General features: G+C 47.3%; 1 protein-coding gene across 1 annotated transcript in view; it reads right to left on the reverse strand.

Annotated features, from left to right (window-relative positions):
• The window catches only part of FERMT1 (FERM domain containing kindlin 1), a 28,078-nt gene extending 23,181 nt beyond the window's left edge, over positions 1–4,897 (reverse strand). The window contains exons 1-4 of the mRNA XM_050952115.1: positions 4,728–4,897; positions 2,414–2,647; positions 1,139–1,285; positions 237–450 (exon numbers count right to left, since the gene is read on the reverse strand). Of these exons, the coding sequence (XP_050808072.1) occupies positions 237–450; positions 1,139–1,285; positions 2,414–2,647; positions 4,728–4,878 (746 nt within the window). The 5' untranslated portion in view covers positions 4,879–4,897. The remainder of the gene's footprint in view (positions 1–236; positions 451–1,138; positions 1,286–2,413; positions 2,648–4,727) is intronic.
• Between the last annotated feature and the right edge of the window lie 10,786 nt (positions 4,898–15,683).

The following is a 15,683-nucleotide window of genomic DNA, read 5'->3' on the forward strand; positions in this document are numbered from 1 at the left end:
CTGCTGATCACTTAAAACAAAATCACGCCCCAGAAAAGTGTTGCATAAAGGCAAAGAGTAGAAAAGAGTCAACAAAGCATTTATGGGACGAGAAGTAGATCAAAGGACCCTTTTAAAGAAACCCCGCAACTAAATGCAAGAGTTAGGTTTTCAAATTCTGTGTTTCATTTCTGAAAAGGCTGGATTAGCGTCAATTCAGCTAAGTGAGCTTACATGCCAAAGAGAAGCATCCTTACCCTGCATTAAGTTTGGCTTTGTCAGCTAAAGTCCGAGGCTGATACATTTCGGCCAGCGTTTCCGGAGAACAGTTGGGATGGCTGAACGCAAGGATGCTGCAGTTTGGTGCGGTCAGAGGGCTGTCACTGAACCAAGTCATAGTAGAAGGGACTGGTGTTCCATTGACAGGGTCATAAATGGGAGTCATAGTTTTACTGAATAAACCAGGACTTGCTGCAAGTTAAAAACAATAATGTATTATTAGAAGGGGAACCGGTAGCAACCGCTATCTTCAAGTTGCCTAACACTTTGTTATACAGGATTCTAACCCATTTCTTTGAGGAGCTCTCATACCTCCATTGTTTGAAGCAGGCCTTAGGTATGTGCCTGGGGAAATGCCAGCTGGGCAGAGAAGCGCCTTTTCTTTGTCCCATGAAATTCCACTTAGATTGGGCTGATATATAAAATGTTAAAAAAATCAGCAGTTCCATTCTTTCCCCTTGCAGCATGTCAGAAATGGCGGACCATTCTGAAGCCGGGCTCACGCTGCCAACGAAGCAGCAGTATATACTGTTTGCAGGGTTGGGGCCTTAGTCAGATACTCTTTTTGTGTGTGTGGTCTTTCAGGAGCACCGAGACAGAAAAACTATTAAAAAAAATAGTGATATAAAACCACAAACGCTGGCATGGAAACTCAAAGGCTGGGATAGGACCTGAAACTACTTTCAAATCATTTTTAAAAATCTGGCTAGATTTCATGTCAACAGTGTCCCTTTAACTTCTGCTTCCCTGTACACCTCCGTGCCTTCTCCTGTTTTAACTGCACAACATGAAGACCTGTTTCCCCTTCCTTGGCCTCAAAATATTTCTCTTTAAAAGAAAAAAAAATCAGCTGAATAAAGTCCATCTGGGTTTTCGTTACCTGGTGATCCTGAAATCACTGGAGAGTTGTACAGGTTTAAAATGTCTTCTATGACTGGTTCTTTGTTATTCTTGTCTTTTTTCTTTTTCTTTTTCAAAGTATCTTCCGATTGTTTCAACAGAGAGAGTTCTTCCGACCGTCTAATATCTGCAATGATAAGTGCTGAAGTAGAGGCTACGGAATCTTACAAGATAATGGCCAATAAAAACCTCACACGGCAGTGGCACTTGGTACTCCTCCATATTCAGGGCTGTATCCTACAAACACAGCTCCACGGAAGCACCCACAATCCAGCTGCAAGTAATCATCCACTGCTAATTGCTGCTTGGGAGAAATCCAGCATTTGCATACCAGGGTTGCTGTGGCTCAGGACTGTAGTATGTTGACAGGGCTGTGCAGGGAAGCAGGATGGATGTCCTGGTCTGAGCAGTGCTACAAGTTTCTTAAGCACTAAAATTTACTTCTTAATAGTAAAGAAATAAAGGCAATGGTAAAGAAATAAAGGCAATGGGCCTGATTAATTCTCATTTCATTTACACTAATGTACTCTGGGAGTAACTCCACCCACCCTGTGGGGCTACACAGTGGTAAGGCCGGTGTGAGAGCAGAACGGGGCTCAAACTCTTCTGCGCACAGCGTGAAATGGGTTGGTGGCTTCAGCCACCTAAAGCCACCCTCAGAACTCTCACTAATCAGCAACCACGCGGGTCACAGGAGAAGCTCCTGATAATGTTATGGATCAGGGACCTGTAAGGGCGGAGACCTACCCTGTTAGCCAACCAGCACTGGATACGGAACATAAAAGTCTGTGCTCTCTTCAGAAAGGTCCAGGCCTGTGGTCTGGGACTGAGCTTATAGAGTTTAGGGCCAGAAGGCCCCACCAAACCTCCTGTATAGCACAGGCCACCAACACCACCCAGCCACCCCCGCACCAAGCCCAAAAATCGGAATGAGACCAAAGGATAACAGCCCTCGAGAGACTAAACTATTGTTGTCTGCTGCAGCACCATGGAGGGACAGCGGTGCACCAGTGCGTGGGCCCTGGTAGTGGCAAGGACGTGATTAAGGGAGCTATGCCCACATGATCTTAGCCAGCGACCCTCGCCCCATGCTACAGATGAAGGCCAATCTGACTGGGGGAAAATTTCTTCCTGGCCTCCAATACAAGGGGTCTCTTTGAATGTGGTAGGAGTTTTGCATGAGTAGGAGCTGCAGACACTGAACCAACAGGAAGCTCTGAAACACAGCTGCAATCAGAGATGAAGAGTCACTTACTGAGGGTTTTGCAGATGTCACTGACAGCCTTGAACACCACTGAAGAGAAGCTGACCTTCAGCCGCACAGTTTTCATGTTTGGCAAACAGAGGCGCAGCATCTTGTGCTGCGTGGTAAAGAGCAGCTTGGCATCTGCCTGCACCCCACACTTATCCAGCGTCCAGTGGGTCTTCAGAAGCCAGCACTTCTTCTGCTCCCACCAAAGAGCGTAGTCTGACCAATCCCGTGATAAATCTAGGGCAATATCGAACAAAGGAATGCAAAGTACGCGATCAGTAACAAACTATAAAGATTATCTTTTAAATGCAGGATCTGCTAGAAAGAGACAAGGTCTTGTGTTTTGCAGCACAGCTTAGTGACAGTGCTAACCCACTGCTGGAAGAACAGTTTCCTTGGTAAAATTATTAAATTGATGGAAAATTTTGGACCAGCTCTGAAGTGCTTTTTATAGAAAATGTCTATTTCATCAAAATGGAATTGTCTGTGGGAAATGTCAAATTTTAATTTTTTCTCCTCAGTTTTCATTGAAAAACTAACAAACTGCCTCCCCCAGCACCCCAAACACAGAAATGTTTCAGTTTCTGCCAACCTGACATTTTTCTATTGCTCAGGGGAAAAATTTTAGGTTTACTGAAAATTTTTGCCCAACTGGCTGAAATTTTTCAGGTTTTGGTTCTCAAAAGCCAAACATTTTTCAAAAAAAAATGTTTTTTCTGTTGCCAAACCTGAACAACCACCAGTTTTTGCTTTTTGATGAAAAATTTTGATAAAAACATGGGAAATAGTGGATTCTCCATCTCTTGACGTCTTCAAACAAAGACAGGCTGCCTTTCTGGAAGATAGGCTGTAACCAAATCGGGCATCCTTGTGGCCTTAAGCTAAGAAGTAGCTCTCATTTTAAAACAAAAAATTAAAAATATATTGAACAAAGCAAATTCATTTGTTTCCAGAAAGTTGCAACATCGAAAGAAAACAGACACAGTTTATGTAGGATCTGGGGGCCGTGTTGCTGACCATCCAGTTATCTTGGTACTGTAGATTTCTTTTTGTTAAACATCACAAGTAAAAGTCCATGCAGCTGTTTGGCTAAAGGGGTGGAATGCAAGGGATTAAGGGAATGGACTTTGTGACCTCATTATTTTCCTTTGAGTTCTGAAATTACCCCGGCTTCCCCATCAGCTTCAACAGCTCCAGGCTGAATAGGACATAGCAGTCACTCTTTAAGCTCTTACAAATGAATCCAGTGAACTCTTTTCTACAACAGCTACCACCTTGGAAAAGAAACAAGTCACTCAGAAGCATGTTTGATGGTGAAATACCAGGGCTTTCTTGTGTGTGAATTCTTTGGCACCCTTATGTCAGCTGCATGCCAGAAGAACTGGCCTCTCAGTTTGGATGACATTGGTTTACACTACAAAATTACTTCGATGTAACTATGTCGCTCCAGCTTCTCCTGCCAACCTAGCTACTGCCTCTCACGGAGGTGGAGTTATTAACCGAGGGGAGAGGTCTCTCTCAGCAGCTTAGAGCGTCTTCACCAGAAGCGCTAGAGTGGTGCAGTTGCGCCACTGTAAATTTGTAGTGTAAACCTGATCTGAATTACAGTTCACAGTCACAAGAGGTACAGACAGTTAGTCATGATAGGCCGTGCTATGGACTGAGCAAGCTGACCAAAGAAGATGGCAGCACTTCTGTTGTGTACGGTAGTCACAGAAGCAAGATGATAAGTCAAAGATATGAATAGTGGGGCCCAGATAACACCTCTTCTGCACCAAGTGCTCAGCTCTGTAGCGGTTCCAAGTCAGAGGAATGCAAGTCCCACTGCATGTACACCTGACTAACATAGACAGGCCCTGCTCAGCAGTCAGAAGACGGTAACCAAAGATTTCTGAATTTGAAGAGAGAGAATCATGCTTGTGGAGAGTGTGGTGGAGAAAATACCTGTATTATGTGAAATCTAGAGACAATGACATTTATAGTCAATATTTTTTCAGGTATAGTTGTATCTGGAAGCTCCTTCTTGGCCTGTGTGGATCCAACTGCAAGATCAGGACCCTGGGATAATTATTTCGGGGTGCAGCTTATGTTAGTGGCTGGAACACTGTATTGTGACTCAGGAAATCTGGGTTCTATTCTTGTCTCTGCCACTGAACTGCTGTGGGACTGAGGGCAAGTTACTTCACCTTGCTGCATCTTTGTTTCCTCTCAAACTTTTCCTCTGCCTTGTCTATTGAGCCAAGGAAGGGGAGGAGGGGGAAATCTACATATGTAATTTCAATAACAGCATGCAAATTAACTCTTTCTCTCTACTCACTGATTTGTTCTACTAATTTGAGCATCACTCCACCAATATGTAGATCTCCCACGACCCGAAGTGTAAATTCCTTTTGCTCTTCTTCATACTGATGATCAACTGTGACAATGAGCTCCCAAGAATTGGATCCATATTCTTTTGAGGAAGTCATCTCAGCAACCTCTACTGTGAGTTCTACAGAGTAAAAGAAAGTATAAATCAACAGATGTTCAAAATACAATGCATTTAAACAAAACCAATAATCAAGAAATGGACTTAATTAAGGGCCTGATGTGGGCAACAGCTCAGACAGAGAAATAGTGGAAACTTAAACAGAGGTGTGGCATAGGTTTCCTCCTGAATCTGCTCCTATTGGATTTGAATGATTTTAGCCACAAAGTCAGGAGATATTTCTTCAGAACAGGGGGGACTTGAACCAGCAAAAGAGCAGAGACAGCTCTGTTCAAGCAAGCTTTCCACTTCCTGAAGCAAACCCACTGATCACGACTTTACAGACGCTATGGCGGAGGCTGTGAAGTTTTGTCACTCTGTCTATGTAAACTCCTGAATGCCATTTGATTTTATGCACTCTGTTTATGACTGTGACCGTCAGTGTGGATTATAGCTTCCATTTTATGGTAGAAAATGCACCACATCTGAAAATCTGAAACAGGGCCATCAGCAACTGTATAGTCTTACCCAGATAGCTCCAGAGGGGTGCCAGGCAGAGCCTCTAGCTTTTAGCAACCCTCTGCCACACAAAGTGGGGGAGGGGGAGAATGGAAAATCCCCCAACACGAGAAGAGAAGCAGAAAGAGGTGTCCAACCCTGCTTTTCAAAGGACAGGCTCTCTAGCAAAGGGACAAAGACCATCACCAGAACGAGGAGACTGAGAAGATGTAGGGGGCAAGATGGACCTGGTCCCCTATGACCAAATCCTAAAGGACTCTCAGGAGTGGTGAAGACTCTGAAGGAGAGAACTGCGTTCAACTGTGCATTGTTTTTTTCCATAGGTCTGTAAATCTCTTGTGCCGTCTACGAGTAAGGTGCATGTGTGTTTAAGAAGGTCTTGGCAAAGCCTGAGTGAGTACCTTGTGTTATCTGCCATGTGTCACCAAAGAGTTAAACTACACGCTGGAGCACCCACAAAGGTAGAGCTCTATGGAGTGTGTGCATAGGACTTGGGGCAGGTTCAGAACTGGTTTGGGGACCTAGGGCAGCTGGACTGTTGGGTCCCACCATCCCACAGAAGGGTGTCAGACAGAATGCGCCCAAGAGGTAAGGACTAGAGATAGCATCTGGACACCGCTCAGATTCCGTGGGCTTGGGAGCGCATGGGATCCAAAGACTGGGTCCAGTAGAGCAGACTGGTGACCGCCCACTAGTGAAGACCCTGGCAGGCCTCCAACAGAGATAAATCATTTCTTTGCCTACTTCACAGCCACAATGTAAGATTTTTAAAAAAAAGTCTTTGTATCCCATTTGGTCAGATTCAGGATAGGATTTCTGGCACTGGAACGCCAGCACTCCCCTCCTGCTGCATTTGCCACAGGTCAGCTGTAAGCCAAGGTGACCTGTTAGACCAAAATCCAAGAAGAGGATGCCTAGGGGCAACCTTGTCAATGGCGGAGGAAAATTAGCCTTATGATTCATCGAGTTTAGTCCTGCTTCAGGATGTGTGTGTGTGTGTGTGTGTGTTGACCTCTCAAGGCCCCTTACAACCTTATACTTCTATGATTAGCTCATCTAGTCTCACCCTCTATAGAACACAGGCAAGAGAACTTCAAAGAAAGCATTTATGTCCTGAGGCGTAGCAGGCTGGAGAACACGGGCAACGATCCTACAACCTCTCACATGACATTCCACTAGATAGCACAGTCTGTCAGGGGAATGGCATTCTCCCTCAGCTTCCCACTCAAGTGTCATTAGTTTCTGAGGGTGAACCATCCAAATAGGTCCCCTCGCGAGGGAGAGGGAAACTGAGGGAAGCAATGGTCCAATGAGGTGGGATTTGATTACTCACCCCCATCCCAAACACAAGGTCCAAAGTGGGACTCACTGCGAGTTAAACCAACGGCCTCCTTGGTTAGCATCACGGAAGCCACAAAATCCTGGACCCCATTCAGAGGACTTGTCATCCATATGGATGTTAAAGTCACTGATCACGAACAGGATCCCAAGCTCTGGTACCTAGATACTCTTCCTCATTCTCTTCAGTTTGGGTTACAGTAAAACCTATGGTTGTGTTTAAAGCTAGGAAGGCATGTTAAGCCCCAATCCTAAAGTTGTATTCATGTGGATGGAACCTTGTATCTGGGTTGAGAGCCCCAGGCTTTCACAGAGCTCCCTGCAAGCACAGCTTAGCACCAAGATGGCCTGGAGCTGCTCTGTAATAATTTAAGAATGCCATCCGTGAGCTGGTTATTGGGATATTCACTGTATGACTACACTGGGTGAAACAGGAAGGCTAAAGAATGACTTGAGATGATACCTCAGTGCCTACATGGCGGTTGTTACAAGGCAGTGGAGACTGGCCTGACCTCCTGTTGAGACTTCCAAACGCATTTTGGTCAGCAGGGACCCAAAGCCCACAGACCAAGAGAACAAAGAATTCTACAAACAATTTTCTCTCTCAAGACAGGGAGACCACTATTGCTGAGAAGCTGGTCAGACCCAGACACATACAGACATCTGCTGAGGAGGCGTGAAGAAGTTAGACCATCCCTAGGAAAGCCTATATCCATGTCAAAACCTTCTCCTCCCCCTTATGTTGTGCTTTATTATTACTGTTGAAATCAAACAAATTCTTTGTTTTAAGGTGGCCATCTGGACACTCTGTTCCCTCAAAGGGAAGAACTACAGGTGCTGAACCCAGCTAGGAAAGCTGCTGGGAAAGCATGGTGATATACAGAGTATTTCAGCCGCAGGCCTGATCTAAGAGTAGGAGAATCCCATGATTTCACCCTGTAGATTATTATTATTATTATTTCACAGTTACAGAGCTAGTTACTGCTAGCTCTGTAACTGTGACAGGCGCCTTATTTGATTTATTTCTCTAAAGCCTCTCTTCAATATTTCCCTTTCAAGCCAGAGGTTTTGTTTGTGATAATAAAAACAAACAGTAATAGATAATCTAGCAGGGAAAGGCCTAATGGGTACCAGTGGCCGGAAGTTAAAACCATACAAATTCAAAGAAGAAATAAGGCAGACATTTTTAACACTGAGGATGATTAACCACTGGAGCAAGCTACCAACAGAAATGGTGAATTTTCCATCTCTTGACATCTTTAAATCAAGACTAGATGCCTGGCTGGAAGATATAATTTAGTCACACACAAGTACTGGGCTCAATCCAGGCATAACTGGGTGAAATTTTACAGGTCAGACTAGATGATAATGGTGCCTTCTGGGCTTATATATGAATGAAGGTATTAAATTGATTAAATCAGTGGTTCTAAATAGTGTCATAGCAACAACATAATAGAAATCATTTAATTGCTGGGAAACACATTACAGTTACCATCTTTAGAAAACACACACTTGCACAGATAATAAATCCTAGCCCTTACTACTCCAAACGTTACATCCTTTAATTAATTTTAGAGTAAACAAACTGGTATGAGGCCCAACCCTTCTTCAACTGAAGCCAATGGGAATTTTGTTTCTTTTTTGAAAGGGGGCTTTTCCTTAAATGATCACACCAGTGCAAAAAAACAAAACAGTAAAATAAAAATATTAACAACAACAAAATGAACTCTATTTACCATAGGTATTTCTTAAGAACCAATGGCCTTGGCATTTAAGAGCTGATACCAAAATTTATAGCACCTATTTAAAACCACGATATTTGGGTTAGGAAATCAAGACTCTCAAATGTAAGTTTTAAAACACCATGCAAAACTCTTAGGAACCAGCTTGCTGAACCCACTGAAGTCAATACCAAACTTCTACTGGCTTCCAGGACTGCGGGATCTGGCCCAAATTTCTTCAACAGCAAACACTTGCGGGCTACCCAAGAGTGACAATGAAGACAGGACAATTTCTTGATTTAAAGGCTACCAGCAGTTAAAGTCAGAAAATCTGTTTGCCCCACATTCCTCCTCCAACTCAATCATTTCAGCGTGTGCTTAGAACTGCTGTTTGCTCTAAAGCGGGTTTTTACACGCAGAAGTCTTTAGAAGCCAGGTGGAAATCAAGAAAGCTCCCTGCCTATTTGTACAAGCCGAGGACCTGGCCTTAGGTATCCAGATCTCATTCTCCAAAGGACCCATTAAGGCCATTAGGCTTTAAAAAAAAAACAAAAAAACAAACACACCCTACAATTAATACGTTTCCTCACAACTAACTGCCGTTTGCCCTAGGTTACAGATACCACACAAAGCAACCTGGTCTCTCCTACCAACATAGCAGAAGCTGCCCAGAGACCTGCAGAGTAGGACTTTAAGGAAGAATCATCTTCCCCTTTCAATCGCTCCTGCCAGAAGAAGCCAGGGGAGAGCTGGGGAGCAAAGCACGGGCTGGGGAGCTGCCCACGGGAGAAGGGGTCGTTCCCACCCACCAGCGCTCCCGCTCCCACTCACTTGCCTTGGCCAAGGGCAGCTCTCGCTTCCCAGACCCGCGGCTGCTCCCTCCAGCAGCACCTGGCGCCTAAGAACGGCGAGGGGGAGGCGCCCTCCTCCCGGCCCTGCCCTGCGCTGCGCCGCGGCGGGGCCCCGGGGGGGCTGCAGGGAACCAGGGCGCGGCGTTAGCGCTGCTCCTGCAGCCGGCCCGGCCCCGCTCCCGCGGGCATCCCGCCCCGTCTGGCAGCGGGGCGCGGGCAGGTCGGGGCGAGCCAGCCGGAGCGTGCAAACCACACAGGGGCGGCTCTGCTCGCCTCTCTCTCCAGCTAAATACAACACTGTAAAAATTATCTATCCATGGTGCTGCGCCAGGCGTGACTATTTATCCTCACAGCCCCCCCGTGGGCAAGGCTATCACCCCCCTTGGACAGATGGGGACACTGAGGCACAGGGATGCCTCCCTCATTGGGATTAACAGCAGCGAGAGGCATCTAAATACCCTTGAGGATCTGGATGCAAGTGACTTGCCCAAGGTCACCTGGGAAGACTGTAGCAGAGCACTTTTCCAAAGTAGCTTTTTGCCCCTTGGAGTCTCCAACCCCTGCACCTTTCTCATGGCTCTGGCAAAATACAGGTCGGTCCCACTGGTGCTTATTGACGGGCCTTGCACGCCGAGGTTCTTGTGCATTAGTTCAGATAAATGGAACCACAAACGTGCACGAGGCCAGACTTTCTGGAGCCTTGGGAACTTTCGCTTAGGATATCAACAGCAGCCACAGACAAAGTATAATTGTCAATCCCCAGCTCCTGCTCCTGGGGCAGATGTTACAGAGGATGGGGATTTCCAGCCACTCCTAAAGACTGGGAAAGTATCAGACTGTTGTCACCAGCTGCTGCGGTGGGTCACCACACCCTAATGACCAGGTAGTTCCCAGCTTCTGCTGCAAGTTGCCATGGCTGGTGTGACCTTCCTCCGCTGCCAGCAGCCCATGGAGGGACAAGGCGGACAGCAGCCCAGAAGTGAAAGAACAAGTAAGTAGGAAGGGGCCTCCTGGCCCATCGTTTCTTTCTAGCCCTGCCACCTTCTATTTTATAAGGCCAGAAGGTTCCGCAGTATGTACTAGTCCCCCTTTATCCTGGTGTCACCACCCCATATACCTGCGGTAATTTCCCCTGATGGACAGAGACTCTCTGCTTATAAATTAGGGAGATTTTTACCTGAAGGAGAAGCCTCCTCCCTACTCAGGGCCTTGACAAGGACTCAAATCATGGTAGGCCTGGCCTCAGCCTCCCTCCTTTACGCATGAAAATTCAAGTGGCATCAGGCCAAATAAACATGAACTGTCACATGACATCCCGAGTGCTCCCATGTGCTTTCACCTGACACCCTGCATGCCCCCACCAGCAATATTAGCAGGAGTGGACAGTACTGCAAACATGGTCCTCCTTTGGACCTTAGCGTCCAAAATATGGGGGTTAGCATGAAAACCTCCAAGCTTAGTTACCAGCTTGGACCTGGTACCTGCTGCCACCACCCAAAAAATTAGAGTGTTTTGGGGCACTCTGGTCCCTCTGAAAAACCTTCCCTGGGGACCCCAAGACCCAAATCCCTTGAGTCTCACAACAAAGGGAAATAATCCTTTTTCCCTTCCCCCCTCCAGATGCTCCTGGAGAGATACACAGACATAAGCTCTGTGAAACTACACAGAGTGACTTGTCTGTGTATCTCTCCAGGAGCATCTGGAGGGGGGAAGGGAAAAAGGATTATTTCCCTTGGTTGTGAGACTCAAGGGATTTGGGTCTTGGGGTCCCCAGGGAAGGTTTTTCAGAGGGACCAGAGTGCCCCAAAACACTCTAATTTTTTGGGTGGTGGCAGCAGGTACCAGGTCCAAGCTGGTAACTAAGCTTGGAGGTTTTCATGCTAACCCCCATATTTTGGACGCTAAGGTCCAAATCTGGGACTAAGGTTATTACATGGTGGCAGTGGGTGGGAGATAGACTAGAATCCAGAAGCCAGTAGGAATATTATATTTTTCTTTTCTCTGCTAAGGGCTTTTTAGCAGAGAGAAACGGTTGGCTTTAAAAGGGAACCAGAGAGAATTTTTTTTTTCTGCTCTCTCTCGCAGTTTGTGGCTTGCATGTTAAGGGTCTTTTGTCATGCAATAGCCCTCCCATTAGGAGGCAAGTACCGGCACTTATATGCATGCAAATAAAGTGGTTTTTCTGGTTTCCTTTCATTGAACATTAGCTAGAGAGAGAAAAGGAAAAAAGCACTGTTGCTAGGCAGACTTCAGGAGGCAACAGAGCCTGCAGTTCAGAAGATAAACACCGGAGGGCACCCCAACACAAGAAAACAGGAACCATGACTTCTAAGGCAAAAATTGAGGCCGAAGAACAGATCAAAGAAGCTGAACACAGGCGACAACTGGAAATAAAACAAAAAGAGATGGAGATGAAAGAAAGAGAAGAACAGATCAAAGAGGCAGCCTACCAAAGAGAACAGGCAGCCAAGGAGGCAGCACACAAAAGAAAACTAGAAGAAGAAGAGGTGGCCTACCGAAGGAAACAAGCAGAAGAAGAGTTGGCCCACAGAAGGAAGCAAGAAGAAGAAGAGGTGGCCTACCGAAGGAAACAAGCAGAAGAAGAGTCGGCCCACCACCGAGAAATGGAAAAACAACAAAAAGAGAATGAAGAGAAGGAAAAACAGAGAAAACATGAACTGGAGTTGGCAAAAGCTGGGCTGCCTGTGCCGGCCAACCCTAACAACCCGGCGCCAAATATTGCTCCACAGCCCAGGAAATTTCCCACCTACAAGGCAGGTGATGACACCGAGGCCTTCTTGGAAAATTTTGAAAGAGCCTGTCTTGGGTACAGCATTCCCGAAGACCAGTACATGGTAGAATTGAGGTCACAGCTCAGTGGACCTTTAGCAGAGGTGGCAGCTGAAATGCCTAAGCACCAAATGAATGACTATAAACTTTTTCTAACCAAGGCCAGATACAGGATGGGGATAACCCCAGATCATGCCCGTCGGCGCTTCAGAACCCAAAAGTGGAAACCAGAGGTGTCATTTCCCAAACACGCCTACTGCATTGCAAAAAACTATGAGGCCTGGCTAACAGGAAACAACATTCAAACCTTGGAAGAACTGAACCTCCTCATACAAATGGAGCAGTTCTTGGATGGTGTTCCTGAAGACATCACACGGTACATACAAGATGGAAACCCCAAGAATATCGCTGAGGCAGGGGAAATTGGAGCCAAATGGATGGAACTGGCAGAAAGCAAGAAAGCTACTGTCAAGGGGAACGATTACCCCAGGGGGCACACAGACCATAAACCCTACAACCGAGGACAGCCAAAAACCCCACATACCACCCAAGTAAAGCCACAGATACCCTACCCTTCAACCTCACCAGTCTCCAGTAACTCACCTCGGCCCAGTGACCCATCAGATGGAAGATGCTTTAAGTGTAATGAACTGGGACATATCAAGGCCAAGTGTCCCAAGAACACCATGCGAGTGCAATTCATTACACCACCATCACACCAAAGATCCCCAGGCCCGGATGCCTCTCAAATACCCTTGGAGCGAAGGGAAAATTTGAGAGTGGGCGGAAAGAAGGTTACTGCGTGGAGAGACACGGGGGCACAAGTGTCAGCTATCCACCAATCCTTCGTTGACCCCAAATTCATCAACCCAAAGGCCAAAGTTACAATTTACCCCTTCATGTCACAAGCTGTAGACTTGCCTACAGCTCAACTGCCTGTCCAGTACAAAGGCTGGTCAGGAATGTGGACTTCTGCAGTCTATGACAATTATCCTATCCCCATGCTACTGGGGGAAGACTTGGCCAACCAGGTGAGGCGGGCCAAGAGAGTGGGAATGGTTACACGTAGCCAAACCAGGCAAGCTTCCAGACCCATTCCTGTTCCTGAACCGTCCACAGAGGCCCCGTCTGTGTCACCAGAGACCCAGGCAGAGGTAGTGGACCCGGATTCCATGCCTACCACTGAAACAGCCACAGCATCTCCAGTCCCAGGCCCGGAACTGGAACAGCAACCGGCACCAGCAAGTGCAACCACATCTTCAAACTCAACACCAGAGGGCGCCAGCGAGCCAGAACTGGCAGAAGCAAAAGACAGCCATACCCAAAAGGCTCAGCCAGAGCCTGAAATACCCTCAGGTGCACCAGCGGAGAGCGGTTCACCAGCAACGGAAACAACCCCATCACCTACATCGCTTCCAGAGGGACCAAGCCCAAGTCCACAGTCTGAGGAAGAACTGGTGACCCCAGACTCAAGGGAACAGTTCCAGACTGAGCAGGAAGCGGATGACAGCCTTCAGAAAGCTTGGGCGGCGGCACGGAGCACCCCACCGCCTCTCAGCTCTTCTAATCGATCCCGGTTTGTTATAGACCAAGGACTTTTATACAAGGAAATTCTTTCTGGTGGACACCGGGAAGAATGGCAGCCGCAAAAACAGTTGGTGGTTCCAACTAAGTACCGGGGGAAGCTCTTAAGCTTAGCCCATGATCATCCCAGTGGCCATGCTGGGGTGAACAGAACCAAGAACCGGTTGGGGAAGTCCTTCCACTGGGAGGGGATGGGCAAGGACGTTGCCAAGTATGTCCGGTCTTGTGAGGTATGCCAAAGAGTGGGTAAGCCTCAAGACCAGGTCAAGGCCCCTCTCCAGCCACTCCCCATAATTGAGGTCCCATTTCAGCGAGTAGCTGTGGATATTCTGGGCCCTTTCCCAAAAAAGACGCCCAGAGGAAAGCAGTACGTACTGACTTTAGTGGACTTTGCTACCCGATGGCCAGAAGCAGTCGCTCTAGGCAACACCAGGGCTAACACTGTGTGCCTGGCCCTAACAGACATCTTTGCCAGGGTAGGTTGGCCCTCTGACATCCTTACAGATTCAGGGTCTAATTTCCTGGCAGGGACCATGGAAAAACTGTGGGAAACTCATGGGGTGAATCACTTGGTTGCCACCCCGTACCACCATCAAACCAATGGCCTGGTGGAAAGGTTCAATGGAACTTTGGGGGCCATGATACGAAAATTCATCAACGAATTCTCCAATAATTGGGACCTAGTGTTGCAGCAGTTGCTGTTTGCCTACAGGGCTGTACCACATCCCAGTTTAGGGTTTTCACCATTTGAACTTGTGTATGGTCACGAGGTTAAGGGGCCATTACAGTTGGTGAAGCAGCAATGGGAGGGGTTTACGCCTTCTCCAGGAACTAACATTCTGGACTTTGTAAGCAACCTACAAAGCACCCTCCGACACTCTTTAGCCCTTGCTAAAGAGAACCTAAAGGATGCTCAAGAAGAGCAAAAGGCCTGGTATGACAGACATGCCAGAGATCGGTCCTTCAAGGTAGGAGACCAGGTTATGGTCTTGAAGGCGCAACAGGCCCATAAGATGGAAGCATCATGGGAAGGGCCCTTCACGGTCCAAGAGCGCCTGGGAGCTGTAAACTACCTCATAGCATTTCCCAATTCCTCACTAAAGCCTAAAGTGTACCATGTTAATTCTCTCAAGCCTTTCTATTCCAGAGACTTACAGGTTTGTCAGTTTACAGTCCAGGGAGAGGATGCTGAGTGGCCTGACGGTGTCTACTACGACGGGAAAAAAGACGGTGGCGTGGAAGAGGTGAACCTCTCAACCACTCTGGAACGTCTGCAGCGGCAGCAAATCAAGGAGCTGTGCACTAGCTTCGCCCCATTGTTCTCAGCCACCCCAGGACGGACTGAACGGGCATACCACTCCATTGATACAGGTAATGCTCACCCAATCAGAACCCCACCCTACCGAGTGTCTCCTCATGCCCAAGCTGCTATAGAACGGGAGATCCAGAACATGCTACAGATGGGTATAATCCGCTCATCTACCAGTGCATGGGCATCTCCAGTGGTTCTGGTACCCAAACCAGATGGGGAAATACGCTTTTGCGTGGACTACCGTAAGCTAAATGCTGTAACTCGTCCGGACAACTATCCAATGCCACGTACCGATGAGCTATTGGAGAAGTTGGGACGTGCCCAGTTCATCTCTACAATAGACTTAACCAAGGGGTACTGGCAAGTACCGCTAGATGAACCTGCCAAGGAGAGGTCAGCATTCGTCACCCATGCGGGGGTGTATGAATTCAATGTCCTTCCTTTCGGCCTTCGAAATGCACCCGCCACCTTCCAGAGGCTGGTAGATGGTCTACTAGCTGGACTGGGAGAATTTGCAGTTGCCTACCTCGATGATGTGGCCATTTTTTCAGACTCCTGGCCCGAACACCTACTACACCTAGAAAAGGTCTTTGAGCGCATCAGGCAGGCAGGACTAACTGTTAAGGCCAAAAAGTGTCAAATAGGCCAAAACAGAGTGACTTACCTGGGGCACCAGGTGGGTCGAGGAACC

This window comes from Gopherus flavomarginatus, chromosome 4 (genome assembly GCF_025201925.1).
Source record: "Gopherus flavomarginatus isolate rGopFla2 chromosome 4, rGopFla2.mat.asm, whole genome shotgun sequence".
Taxonomy (NCBI): domain Eukaryota; kingdom Metazoa; phylum Chordata; order Testudines; family Testudinidae; genus Gopherus; species Gopherus flavomarginatus.